Source organism: Phocoena phocoena, chromosome 6, assembly GCF_963924675.1.
Source record: "Phocoena phocoena chromosome 6, mPhoPho1.1, whole genome shotgun sequence".
Lineage (NCBI taxonomy): Eukaryota > Metazoa > Chordata > Mammalia > Artiodactyla > Phocoenidae > Phocoena > Phocoena phocoena.
Genome location: NC_089224.1, coordinates 8,936,085 through 8,949,064, shown reverse-complemented (window position 1 = coordinate 8,949,064; position 12,980 = coordinate 8,936,085). Strand labels below are relative to the sequence as shown.

The following is a 12,980-nucleotide window of genomic DNA, read 5'->3' as shown; positions in this document are numbered from 1 at the left end:
TGGTAGTTAATGTGAATTTTTAAATGTTTCACCAAAATATTATTTTATAAATTTGAATGAAAAAGAAATAGTATAATTTGAAATGTAATTTATCTATATCATTATTAAAAATGAGGATCTTGGAAGCTTAAGCCCTGATTTCAAATGTAGATGACTTATCAAGTCAACTTATAGTCAAATAAACAACAGACAACCTGTGTGCAAAATGTTAAAATAAAGCAAAATAAAATATTTTTTTTCTCACTATGGGAAAATTATGTAGGTCAAAGGAAAAAAGCAGTGACAGATTTGAGGGCTCTCTTCTTTGCTCATTTGAGCTGAAAATATTTTGCCCAATTCTGCTTGCTTGCATCCACCCCAATTTCAGAAAACAGCAGTGGGGACGGGAGGAAGAAGGACTCCAGCTTCCCTGAATCAATCAGCACCCATTTATAAGGGGCTCAGTTAATAAGCTCATCGTAACAAAGACGACCTAGCTTTAAAAGAGAATGAACATCTCCAAAACAATATCAACCGGTGGGGAGCAGGGTTTCGATTCGGGAACTTGCCTCATGCATACTTTTTAAAGAATGCTTAAGGTTAAGGTATATTGAATAGGTTTACCGGGCAATGCTTCTCCTAAAAAGTTAAGTATATCTGTATATCCACCTCTTCAAAACTACCTTCAAAATCAACCTTACTACATAAACTCTTTTTTTTTAAATTGTCCAAGGTGTGTTTATTAATTGATGAAAATAGACGATATTGCTAAACATTCCATCTAGTAAGTGTGTGACGTTCCAAACATTTTGAAGTACTGGTCTTGGATCTTGTCCTCAGAAATAGAACATTCCCCTGCGCCTTTTTTCAAGTGTATCGAGATATAGTTGACATAGTTTTAGGTGTACAACATGATGATTTGACAACATGTGTATGTTAAACTCTTCCTTTAGTGGTTTAAGATTTTAGCTGTTAGCCCAAACAATTTTAGCTGCTCCAGTCCACTACTCTGAGCTATTGAACTAAGCAATGTAACCCAGTTTACCTAAAGTAATTCCCCAGATTTCCTACCAGATTCTGTTGGCTGCGGAAATGTAAGAACAAAGCTTTCAGTTTAGATCCTTTCTACAGTGAGCAATGGTACTGAAAACGAAAGGCAGGGTAAGCCATGACCTTTTAATTACAGGGTCATATTTTCAAAGTGTCAGTGTCTTAAGGGGAAATGTGAATAAATTCAAGTGCTATACACCAACAGTCAGAAACAGACAACGGGACAGGAAAAGAATAGCGCTTTCTTTCAGTATTTCCAAAATGAAACGCCACCAATTTTAACAATATAAGCTAATATTACAACGCAGGTAAAGATGAAAATTCCTCTCTGTCCTGAAATGAATATTTCTTTAAAAAGAACACTGTTTGCAAAGTTCAGCAGTAAAGCTTCTTTGGATCTCTTATGCATAAGCAAGTAAAGAATCCCATAGGGCAATGAGGCAAAACGATGACACGTTACAGATGCCCAGCAGCTTAGTTACGGGCCCCTTAGTTACCGAAAACATGTATGATACACGCTTGAACAGCTTAAAACCAATCAATCAATCTGACTGGATTAAATTTTTTACACTGACAAAAATATCAATTAAGCAAGGAAAACCCCCAGCAGACGCTGTTGCTCACTTCATTATTGATCGTAGCTCCTAGTCCCAGGTGGTTATTTTTAACTTGAACTTTAATATGATCTGTGGCTCCTTGCTCCTGAGCCCCTAAACCCTGTGGGGATTAAACACAAAGAGAGTTAGCATTTTTATCAGGTGTAAAAATACCTCTCTTCCTTCATCAACTGTTTGATTAATCACTAACCATCTAGGAGGCATTATCCTTGTCCTCAAAGAGGACACAGTCTAATGGATTCTTACAAGATTCTGTAGTATCAAGGACGCACTTACAATAATGAATGCCAATCCTGCAACCTATGACCCACTTCAAGGACCATGGAAACACTAGGGAGAACATCCTTTCTCTGATGCTCAAAAGCAGAGTGCTCCTGCCAAACTAACAGAAGCCCATCAGAGGCATTAAAGTCTATGGTGCTTTCCATTAAATAATTTTACAAAACAACACTGAGGAAGGGGACTCCAAGTCCCCCGCATCATTAACACTCATTTGTAAGGAGTCCCAGAGCGCCTGGTGTACTAAATGGCACCCAAGGTGGCTCCAGCACAGTGGATGGAGAAAAAATAAGGTGATATAAAGGGGCCAGACCTTAAGGACCTTGGAAGTTACGGGGAGAATTTGGATATTATTTTTTAAAACAATGGGAAACCACCGAACTTTTAAGCAAAGGAATGACATGATCTAATTTCTGTATTTTAAAAGCTCATTAAGGCTGCTGTATGGCAAATGGCCCAGAGGAGGAAAAGAAGGGAGTCAGGGAGGCAGCTGAGAGGCTGCTGCGTTGATCAGGGCAAGCAATGGCGGTGGTTGGTCCAGGATGGGGCCCCGGATAGAGAGGAATAATGACTGGGGATTCGGGAAGTGAGAGAGGTCAAGGAATCAAGCACGACTCCCAGGTTTCTGGTTTGAGTAAGTTGATAGGGTGCTATTTGCAAAAATGGGGAAAACTTGAGAAGAAAAAGCTTTGTGGGGGGCGGGGGGGAATCAAGAGTTTTATAATAAAAATGATCTACTTGAGATGAGGACAGAGAAGGGACTAGGGCTGAACCCCAAGGAATTCCAAAGCTCAAAAGTCTAGAGGAGGAAGAGCCAGCAACAAAAATTTAGCAGTGGCTGGTAAGGTAGAACGAAAAACCGGAAGAGAGGGCAGTATTGTGGAAGGCAACACAGTGGTATTTCAAGGTATTTCAAGTCAATTATGTCCAATGCTGCTAAGGGATAAAGTAATGTGAGAACAAAAAAGGATCCATTGGATTTAGCAAGATCTTTAAAGACCTTGACAAGAACCATTTAAGTGCAGAGATATCAGCAGAAGTCCTACATGAGTCAGGAATAAAGGGAATGTGAGAAAAAGGAGAAAATGTGTAGTCTAGCTTTAAGGGTGAACAAAATCTTACTCTAAGCAACATAAAACTCTGATGGTTAAGTATGATTCCAAACGCAACTAATTAAAAGGCACCATTTATGAAAATCACAGCAGGTTAAACAATAAACAAAGACAGCTGACGTTTATGTTCAGTTCTAACTGTATCATCACAAGGTCATTATAATTTAATTATTTCTCCAAAATCACTTATTGATGCAAAATAAATTTCTCCCAGTCTCCTAAGGAAGATGTATTCTCCTGATCTGAAATCTCTCTGCATGGCTCCAATTTCTTTGCTCTTCCCCAAGATACCTTTCCTTTAGACCACCCCATCTTCTCTAGCATCCTCTGGCCAAACTTGGAGTCATCATTACTCCACGCAGTGTTTCTTGGATCCACAGCCCACTTCTGCTTCCGCCGACCTGTAAACGACAAATTATCTCATTAGCAACTTATCTTTCAAACCTGGAGAATACCTCACACGTACCCACATACCTAAAGCATACACACGATACTTGCATAAATACAACAAACATTATGTCTTATTAGATACAGATATCAGATTTGGCATCCAATGGATAGTATCAGCTTGGATCATTTATCCTGGTTTCCCCAATAACTGTATATTCTGAACATACAAACTGACCTTATAAGATTAAAATAAAAATATTCCCCCAAATGTGACAAATCGAAACACATGAGGTACCATCGGCTGGGCCTTCCAATTCAGCAACTGGCAGCAACCTAAGGCACCTGTGACACCAGTGTCACCATCACCAGCAGCAGTCACCACAGACATACGTTAAGTGCCAAATGCCATCCATATATTCTCAGGTTCAATTTTCACAGTAACCCAATGAGGAGAGATCTGCACTTTTCAGATGAGAAAATCTGAGGCCTACAGAAAGAATGTTCCTAATGCCCCCAAGCAAAAAACAGAGTCTTTATACAAACCAAGGTCCTACCAACTCCAAAGCTTATATTTTTAATTCACAGCATACGAGTCATGATCTTGGGGAGAGTCACCCTCCGTGCAACCTACAGATACTAATCATCCCTTCTCACAGAAACGCCCTAAAGCCATATGACCCCTTCTCTGGGGGTCATCATCCATGTATTCTTATTAAAATATTATTCAAGACATATTCAAGGTTACAGAAACTGCAGCATAAAATCTTAATGCAATGAAATCCATTAACTATCGTGTTGTCATTTGATTAGAAAATGTAATAACTGCAAGTGTCAAAAACTGGTCTTGAAAAGAGTCTATGAAAAAAAGTAGTATCTTGATAAAATATGGGTCTAAGACTCTGAATTAAATAAGGACTGAAAAGTGAGAGTGATAAATGAAATTCTCTTACGTTTATATAAGGGAGATTTCTTACCTTACATAAGGGAGAACCAATAAAATAATATTTGATAACTAGAGAAATGCAGGATAAAAAATGTTTTTGAGAAACAAACTACTAGATTTTAAAAACGGGATAAATGACTGTGGAGAAGATGAAAGAAAACAAAATATAGTCCATATGGCAAGAGAAAACAAAGGAAATTAGCATACTTACTGAAGTGAAAATGTTCACTAAGATTAATTAGGGGAAAAAAGTAGGTTATAAAACTGTACCTACAGAATTATCCCAATTTTATAAACTATCAGAGAAAATAACTGCTAGGTAGTGAAATGGTAGACTGGGACTTTTCTATGCTTCTATTTTCTCATTTCTAAAATAAGAACACCAGTCCCAAATATCTAATCATAAGGGATGCCACAGACATTAATTTAGTAAATTGTTTTAAAAAACACAAAATATTATATACTATTGTCAGAGATTTGAAAATTTGGAGTCATGGTGGGAAGAGAACGGAAAACATTCTCATGAAATTATGCAGCTTGAGTTGCTGATGTCCACAGATGGCACTTCACATCTGTATATCATTTCATACTTTGAACTATTTTCACGTTCACCATCTCATTGATTTAAGCCAACCTAGTAATGAACATAATCAAAGAAGTTTTTAATACCCCCAGAGAAACTGATCAGGGAAAGAAACATAAATGAATAGCAGAGCCAGGTCTAATGTTCCCAAGTGCACGCTGAACTAAGCATACATCAAAGAATATTAAAACCACAAGAAATCTTAGCCACACTGGTTATACAGATGAAAAAATAGAGCCCACAGGGTCACACTCTAAAACATACTCCTTTCTGTAAGTCCCTGTTTAAAAAGAAATCCGCTGACCCTGGTGACAAGAACGTAAAGATATAGCGATAACTAGATCAATTTTGTCACTTCCTACCTCAATGACCTTGGGGTGAATTATTTTCCTCTGAACCTCAATTTCTGCCCCTGTAAAATGTGAATGGTGCCTTACCCACTCCGTTTTGTGTTCCCATTCCTCCACCCCCTTAGAGGATGCCGACAGCATTTATTTCATGGAATCCCTGTGTAGCGTCTGTTGGGTCTGTTAAATTTTAGCAGTTGTTTCTGCTCCTCGCTCACCAGACACTTTCAAAGATACCGGCCGGCTTTTCAGGGCCAAGGCACGACTGCCATCTGCTGGCCGGCAGCCTTAGCTACAGGTATCGTTCAGAAGTTAAACAGCCTCTCCAGAGGGAGGGAATTAACGAACTTCACAAAGTGATGGTAAATGTCAAAGGCAAACTGAGGCAGGTTGGGGCGTTGAGGCCAACATTCCTTCCATAGTAAGAGTGTTAGTAATTCCAACTACCAAAGTCAAAACCGCCACTGTCTTACTTATAATCACTCATTAACCCCGCCTCCCCTAAAAAAACGCTAACTTCTTGTGTTTGATGCTTCTAACCCCTTTGCTTTTCTTTTTCTTGATTCAATACACTTTCAAGAACCGGATTTCACTGCCTGAAGAGATTCTGCTGGCCCAACCGCCTCTTTTTAACCAGAGGAAGCTGAGGCCCGGAGAAGTGAAAGAGCCAGTCCGGGTTCCCACAACCGGTGTCCGGACCCCCATTCGAACCCACCACTCGCGTGCTCAGGTCTGAACGTGAGACCAAGCGTCCCAAGTGGGCACTCGCAGTCTCTCACCAGCAGACCGCAGCTAACTCTCGGGGAAGGCTGGGCTGGGAAATCTCCGCGGCAGCCAGGACGAGCCGAGCAGGGCGTCCGGGACCCCGTCCCCCCGCATCCCCCGGCCCACCGTGCGCCGGCGACCGGTGCCCACCGCCACTCGGTCCGGCCGCCGCGTCACCCGGAACCTTCACCCTCGCGCCCGGTCGGGCCTCCGAGCCCAACACTCACGCTCAGCCAGCATCGACATGTCGCCGAGTCTGTGTGACACCTTGGGCCTCGGGACCTGAGCGACGGTGGATACCGCTCGGCGGTCTCGCGGAGAAGCTAGAACCACGAGCCTCTCAAGCCCGGCAAATTGCAGCGGCGAGGGCGCGCGCTGCTGACGTCAGTGAGGCGCGACTCGCTCCTGGACCGCGCGGCGGCGAGTGGGCGGGGCGCGGGAAGCCTGGGACTGCGTTTGGGTGGATGCTGGGTAGACTAGCGGTTTCCAAGGTTTGTTCCAACTCCAGCGTTCCGTGTGTCTATGAAATATCTATAAGGATCATCCACTAAAAAGAGCTGTTATTAAGTTTGGAGTGGTTTTTTTAAATTACAGAATCTTGATATTTTAAAATTGTTAGCTGGGAGTAGATATTGCACTTTTAGAAATAAGGTGATTCAGTGTAAGACATTCCATCTTATTCTTCAGTCTCATGGCAGACCCGCATAGAGCAGGACTTCTCAAACTTTAATGTTTGGGTGAATCACCTGGGGATCTTGTTAAAAATGCAGTTTCTGGTTCAGCAGGTCTGGGATGGGGCCAGAGATTCTGCATTTCTAACAAGCTTCCAAGGACGTGGATGATGATGGGCTTACTTTGTGTAGCAGGCCATTAAATAACCAAAGGTATGAGTGAACTCAGGGTTAAAATATACTCTTTTCTTTTTTCCTGTTCAAGAAAAGTGCTTTATGAAGAACACTTTATAAAGTGATGGTGATAAACGCTTTCAAAATATTTCAAAGAACTGAACCAAGAAGGTATTTAGGTAAGTCATCTATACTATTCCCCTGCCTTCAGGCAAGTAAAGACCAATATCAGGGACCGATGATTACTCTTTTTTTTTTTTTTTTTTTTTTACTAAATTTGTTTATTTTTGGCTGCGTTGGGTCTTCGTTGCTGCAGGCCGGCTTTCTCTAGTTGCGGTGAGCGGGGGCTGCTCTTCGTTGCGGTTCGCGGGCTTCTCATTGCGGTGGCTTCCCCTGTTGCGGAGCACGGGCTCTAGGCACATGGGCTTCAGTAGTTGTGGCTCGCAGGCTCTAGAGCACAGGCTCAGTAGTTGTGGCGCACGGGCTTAGTTGCTCCGCGGCACGTGGGATCTTCCCGGACCAGGGCTCGAACCCGTGTCCCGTGCACTGGCAGGCGGATTCTTAACCACTGGGCCACTGGGGAAGCCCTCCTTCTTTTCTATAGCTCTGGTAAGTCTCATGTCCATCCCTCCCATCCCCACACCGTTCACATGCGTACAATTGTAAAAGCTAGCTACACATTCTGTACAGTCACAGAAAGAAATTCTTAATGTGTTGCATTACATCTTTATATTCTATTCCAGATATATCACTAACATTTTATCTATAAAAGAAATAAAGCTGAATCTTGCCAGTTTAATTTAGCTCATTCCTAAAGAGGCACCAGTGTGACACAATGCAGGGCTGGGGTGGGGTGGGGGAAGGGAGGGGAGCAGTCAGAGAACATGACAGAGCCTAAATTCTGCTACCGGCTTGGGGTGAGTCCTTGGGCAAGTCATTTCACCTCTTTTGATATCACTGTTTCAATCTATGAAAAAAAAGGATGATCTCAGATTATTTCCAAATCTAAAAGACTTTCAGAGAATTACTTTAATCCAATCCGGCTGCTGTTACCCAGAGAGTGGAAGGCTCATCTCTCCCTGGAGGATTTCTCCTGCGGTCCTCACCGAATCTTCCTCAGGGCCCACAAGGAACACAAGTTGAGAAGCACCTACCCACCCTGAGATCCAGTACCCTAGAAATGGATGCTTGATGTCTTGCTGAGATTTATTTACCCATCCTGGGGGAGGGGGCGGGGAGTGTCTGGTTTTGCCAGGTTGTTCCCCCTGCAATCCGCTTTAAACTCCACCCCATTTCTGTTGCTTATGCCTCTGAGTAGGGGAATGTGTCGCTGATACTGTTTCTCTTAAGTCAACAAGCCAGTGAATGCCAACTCAGGACTCTCATCCTCCGGGCCTCCCGAGTAGTTTATCTTGTCCTCTCTTGCAGTCTTTGTCTGTTGTCAAAGCTCAAATAGGAAGACAAACCCTAGCCAACTGCTTTGTGCAGGGAAGACTCTCTCTTGACCCTAGTCCAGGAACACCTCCCGGCTCCCCGGCAGCAGTTCTGGCCTGCAATTCCTCCTCTGTTGATCCTCCCTATCAATATGTTATGACTTCAGGGCTTCCCTGGTGGCGCAGTGGTTGAGGGTCCGCCTGCCGATGCAGGGGACACGGGTTCGTGCCCTGGTCCGGGAAGATCCCACATGCCGCGGAGCGGCTGGGCCTGTGAGCCATGGCCTCTGAGCCTGCGCGTCCATAGCCTGTGCTCTGTAGCGGGAGAGGCCCGCGTACCGAAGGAAAAAAAAAATATTATGACTTTAAGCTTTAGCCTCCACAAAATCTGTAAAGCTCAACAATGGAACATCGTGTCCAGAGATCAACTCACCTAATGACATCAAAGGGAAAAAAATCTGATTTCCTGACTGCCTTATGATTTTTTACTTTATTGTCTTAGGTTAGCCTTCTCTAGTTTTGGAGCAAGGTGGTGACACTTCAGTCTCTTTGTCTTGAGGTTGTTTTAGGACTGTAGGTGGTAGTGGGGAGGGTGATGGGAGATGGGGGCAGGGAGATGCCTGCAAAGGGAATGCGTAGACACAGGGTTGGAGTTGGATGATGAAGGAGGATGGGCTGACTCGGTCACCACGTGAGAGGGTTTCCAGACCTGAGCTGCTGGCCGAGGACCCCTGTCCTGAGGGTGGGAAAGCATCATATCAGGCAGGGACTGCACCGTGGCAGTGATGATGGACACCCTGGGATCCCCTAGGAGGTTCCCTGAGCCTCACTGTGGCTCTCCCTGACCCCTCTGGCATCTTCCTTCCGGCTTCTGCTGCTCTCTGGGTAAGCAGTGCACAGCCCAGGGAGCTATGTCCACATAGTCTGTCCCCCCCACCATGATTTTCCTTGGTGCAGTAATTAGCAGAATGGGCTTCAAAGTTACAGAGTTCCGATCTGGCTCTGACACCTGCAAGTTATGTCTGCTCTCTGATTCCTCATCTGCTATCCCATGGGGTTGCTGGGAGGATTAGGTAGAAAACACATGAGGACACCTTGTGGGCTACAGCACTATAATACGGTAGGCAGCCATGGCTGTTTACCCTGAGAATTACGGGCAGGTCTTGGGTCGAATCTGCCCCATCCTTATTCTTCATGTTCCTCTCTCATCTCCTACCGAGCACCAGTTGTTGACCTTGGGCAGCTCACTAAATGTCCTGTGCATCATTTTCCACATCTACCTGATAAGGATAATGCCGGTACCTGCCTCGAAGGGTTGTGATGCTGATTAAATGAAGTGATTTAATGAATGTCTTAAACGAAGTTCTGAAGTACTGGAGGACAGTGTCTGGCATGGAGAAGGGACTCGAGAAATGGCTCTGTCTGTATTTGAGTGCACACCAAGGCCACCATCTTACTTTAAGGAAATCTCTGTAAGTGTTTTAGGGTCATCTTTTACTTACACAGAGTTCATTCACATTTGATCTCTTTCAAAAAACTTTGTTATGAGAGATACCATTAAGTAAATAATACCATTCGCAAAGCTGTAGGAGCCCCATTTTTTAAAATTCCACTTTAAAAAAATAAAAAGTATATATAATAGTCTACATATACATACATATACAGTTAGCATATGCATGGAAAAACTGGGGGAGACTATATTCCGAACTCTTAATACTGGCATCTTCAGGGGAGTGGGGAAAGGAATTACAGAAGACTTTTCATTTTCTGCAATACATATTTGTATATCATCAGAACTTTTAAATCATAATAACACGTTTCTTCTTTATTATATCAGAATAGTTTAAATATATATATCCTATGTATTAATATGCATGCTCCCTATAGAAGTGTTGTCTGGTGGAGCAGACATAAATATCTTGCCTGGAAATTTAATCCCATCTTATCCACTCAATCCAAGACACACTAGAAACCTGTCACGGGCACAGGTGACAATAATCTGTCAACATTTTGGAAACCACTGGACACTTTTAGCATGTTCCTGAGGCAGAGACAAACGAAGAAGGAACCGTTGGGAATGATGTCCAGCGGTACAGCAGCAGACCCTGTGGACCTGTGGGCTCTGCCACGAGTCCATGTTACTTCAGACTCCCCTCAACCTTGATTCTCTGTGGCTTTCCAGCTCCTACTTCCGAATTTCTCCCTTTGGGGGATCTTTGACCTCCAGGCTCCCACTTCTTGATCCTGGCTCGACTTCCTTTGGTTTTCTGGTCCCTGATTCCTTGAGGACCTCTCCTGCCCCAGGTGCTCAGACACCACGACCACCTGTCTGGCTCCATTCGGGCAGCCCTGCCTGGCATTGGCCTGTGACACAACTCTGTGGAAATTTCTAGATATCTGAGAGGGAAGCTTCAAATGCGAAGACATCAATCAAATGGCTTTGCAACTCTCTTCTGATTAAAATGACATCTGCAGTATTTGCAGGCAGGCCAGCCATCTATGGTCTTGGTCTCTGTAGATTCATCCAAGTTGTCGCATGTGTAAACAGTCTGTACCTTCTTTATGAGCAGCATTCCCAGGTATGGATGTATCACTGTTCCATCATCCACCTGTTGTAGGATATCTGGGCTGTTTCCAGTTCTGGACTATTATTACAAACATTCCCGTGTGTGAACATAAATACCCATTGCCTTGCAATAAATGCACAAGAGTACAATTGCGAGTCATCGGGTAATTCATGTTTAAATTTGTAAGAAACTGACAAAACTTTTTTTTTTTTTTTTGGCCACGCAGCCACGTGGCTTGCAGAATCTTAGTTCCCCGACCGGGGACCAGGGGTTGAACCCGGGGCCACGGCCATGAAAGTGCTGAGTCCTAACCACTGGACACCGGGGAATTCCCAGAAACTGACAGAATGTTTTCCAGAGTTGCTGCCCCATTTCACTTTCCCATCCACGGTGTATGAGTGATCTGGTTTCTCTGCAGCCTCTCCAGCATTTGGTGTTGTCACTATTTTCGTTGTATAGTGATATCGTGTGCAAGGAAGGCACTCCCAGTCCTGGGCTGAGCGCTCCCTTCCTGTGGCACTCAAGGTCTTCATGGGACCACAAGTCAAATGCATGGACTGAAATCTGGGGACAGAGGCGATCAGACCAGGCCCAGACCACACAGGAAGCTAAAGAAGGAGCTGGAAGGAAGAAAGCGAGGCGGAAAAGCTGAGGGACGGGGCAGGGCACAGAAGAAGTGAGTCTAACCGGCCTCAGCAGCGCTTGCTCGGGGGCCTGGGGCTGATGGGTGGTGTGTTGGGAGTAGAGTGTCGTGTGTGTGTGTGTGTGTGTGTGTGTGTGTGTGTGTGTGTGTGGTCAGCAAGCAGGAACTTGACAGTGGTTCACCCAGTTAGCCCCTCACCCAACTCCAACTGCTAGGGACCAAGACAGCCGAACTTGTCTTTACGAGTAACACAGAAAAGAGGGCCCAGAATCACAGATCCCCAAGTGCAAATCCATACGGCACAGGGGGAGACCCTGACATCCTAGACTCATATTCTCCATGTAGCTGAAAAGGGTCTTCGATATTGCCTTTGATGAAACCATTTAGCAAAACAGGTAAACACAATTTTAGGGAGGATTTTTGTCCCCTACATGGCCCCGTAACCTAACTTTTGATCGCCAGCCTGCATTCGGACTCCAAGAGCCAGTAGCCTGGGTTTTTCCTACCTGGAGGGGGGGGTGGTATCAGCGTATCAGGAGGCGGCCAGGGCCTGAAGGGCCCGCCCATTGACCTCCCCCCTCCCCCTGTAAGGTCTCTTCCTCTCCTGGGGGTTGCCAGCTGCTTCTGAGAAGCCTTTGGTCCGGTCAGAGGCCACCTCAGCTTACACTGCTGCCAGTCAGCACCCAGAGTTTTCCACTCCACAGTCATCTGTCCCTCCCCCTCCACGAACAAAGGAAAAGGCACACGTACACACATGTTATTAAAATGAACTGTTTATATATCTCAGTTGAGTCAATACATTATAATGTATTAAAATGGAAAGGTACAAAATTGAAATAAATACTTTCTGATTCATGTATAAATCTTTTTTTTTTTTTTGTCAAGATGACTTTTATCGTCAGTACATGTCACAAGAAAACATTTAAAATGACACTGAAACAATCATTTAAATCATGGTGCATGGAGGAAAAAGGTAAAGAAAACAACTTTTGGCTTGTTTTGGCATGAGACCTTGATACAATTTGGGTTCCCCAAAACCATGTGAAGGGTGATAAAATAGAAATGCTCAAAACCGACTTAAAAAAATAAACAGGCTTTACAAAAACCCTCTTTTTGATGAACCCGGCCACTTCTCTACATGGTCTGCACTTAACAGTAGATACATTCAGTATTGTCCACGGGAAGACAGCAACTGCCTTTCGTTTTAAAGAGCTTGGTGGAGAGGCTGAAGGCGTATGCTGAGGTGAAGGTGGGTAGGATGTACAGGAGGAGAACAGAAAGTCAGGACGGTCTTCAGGAACGCCTCTGAGAATGGGGGTGCGGAGGGTCTCTGGAGCAAGTGTTGGCGCTGAGAGCATGAGTCCAGACCTGAAGCAAAGCAAGTGGGCAGGGTGGAAACAGTGGCTGCTGTGGGGCAGGGTGGTCTC

At 44.2% G+C, this 12,980-nt stretch overlaps 1 protein-coding gene across 1 annotated transcript in view; it reads right to left on the bottom strand.

Annotated features, from left to right (window-relative positions):
* PINX1 (PIN2 (TERF1) interacting telomerase inhibitor 1) overlaps positions 1-6,442 on the bottom strand; it is an 82,042-nt gene extending 75,600 nt beyond the window's left edge. The window contains exons 1-3 of the mRNA XM_065879297.1: positions 6,293-6,442; positions 3,329-3,438; positions 1,654-1,746 (exon numbers count right to left, since the gene is read on the bottom strand). Of these exons, the coding sequence (XP_065735369.1) occupies positions 1,654-1,746; positions 3,329-3,438; positions 6,293-6,311 (222 nt within the window). The 5' untranslated portion in view covers positions 6,312-6,442. The remainder of the gene's footprint in view (positions 1-1,653; positions 1,747-3,328; positions 3,439-6,292) is intronic.
* Between the last annotated feature and the right edge of the window lie 6,538 nt (positions 6,443-12,980).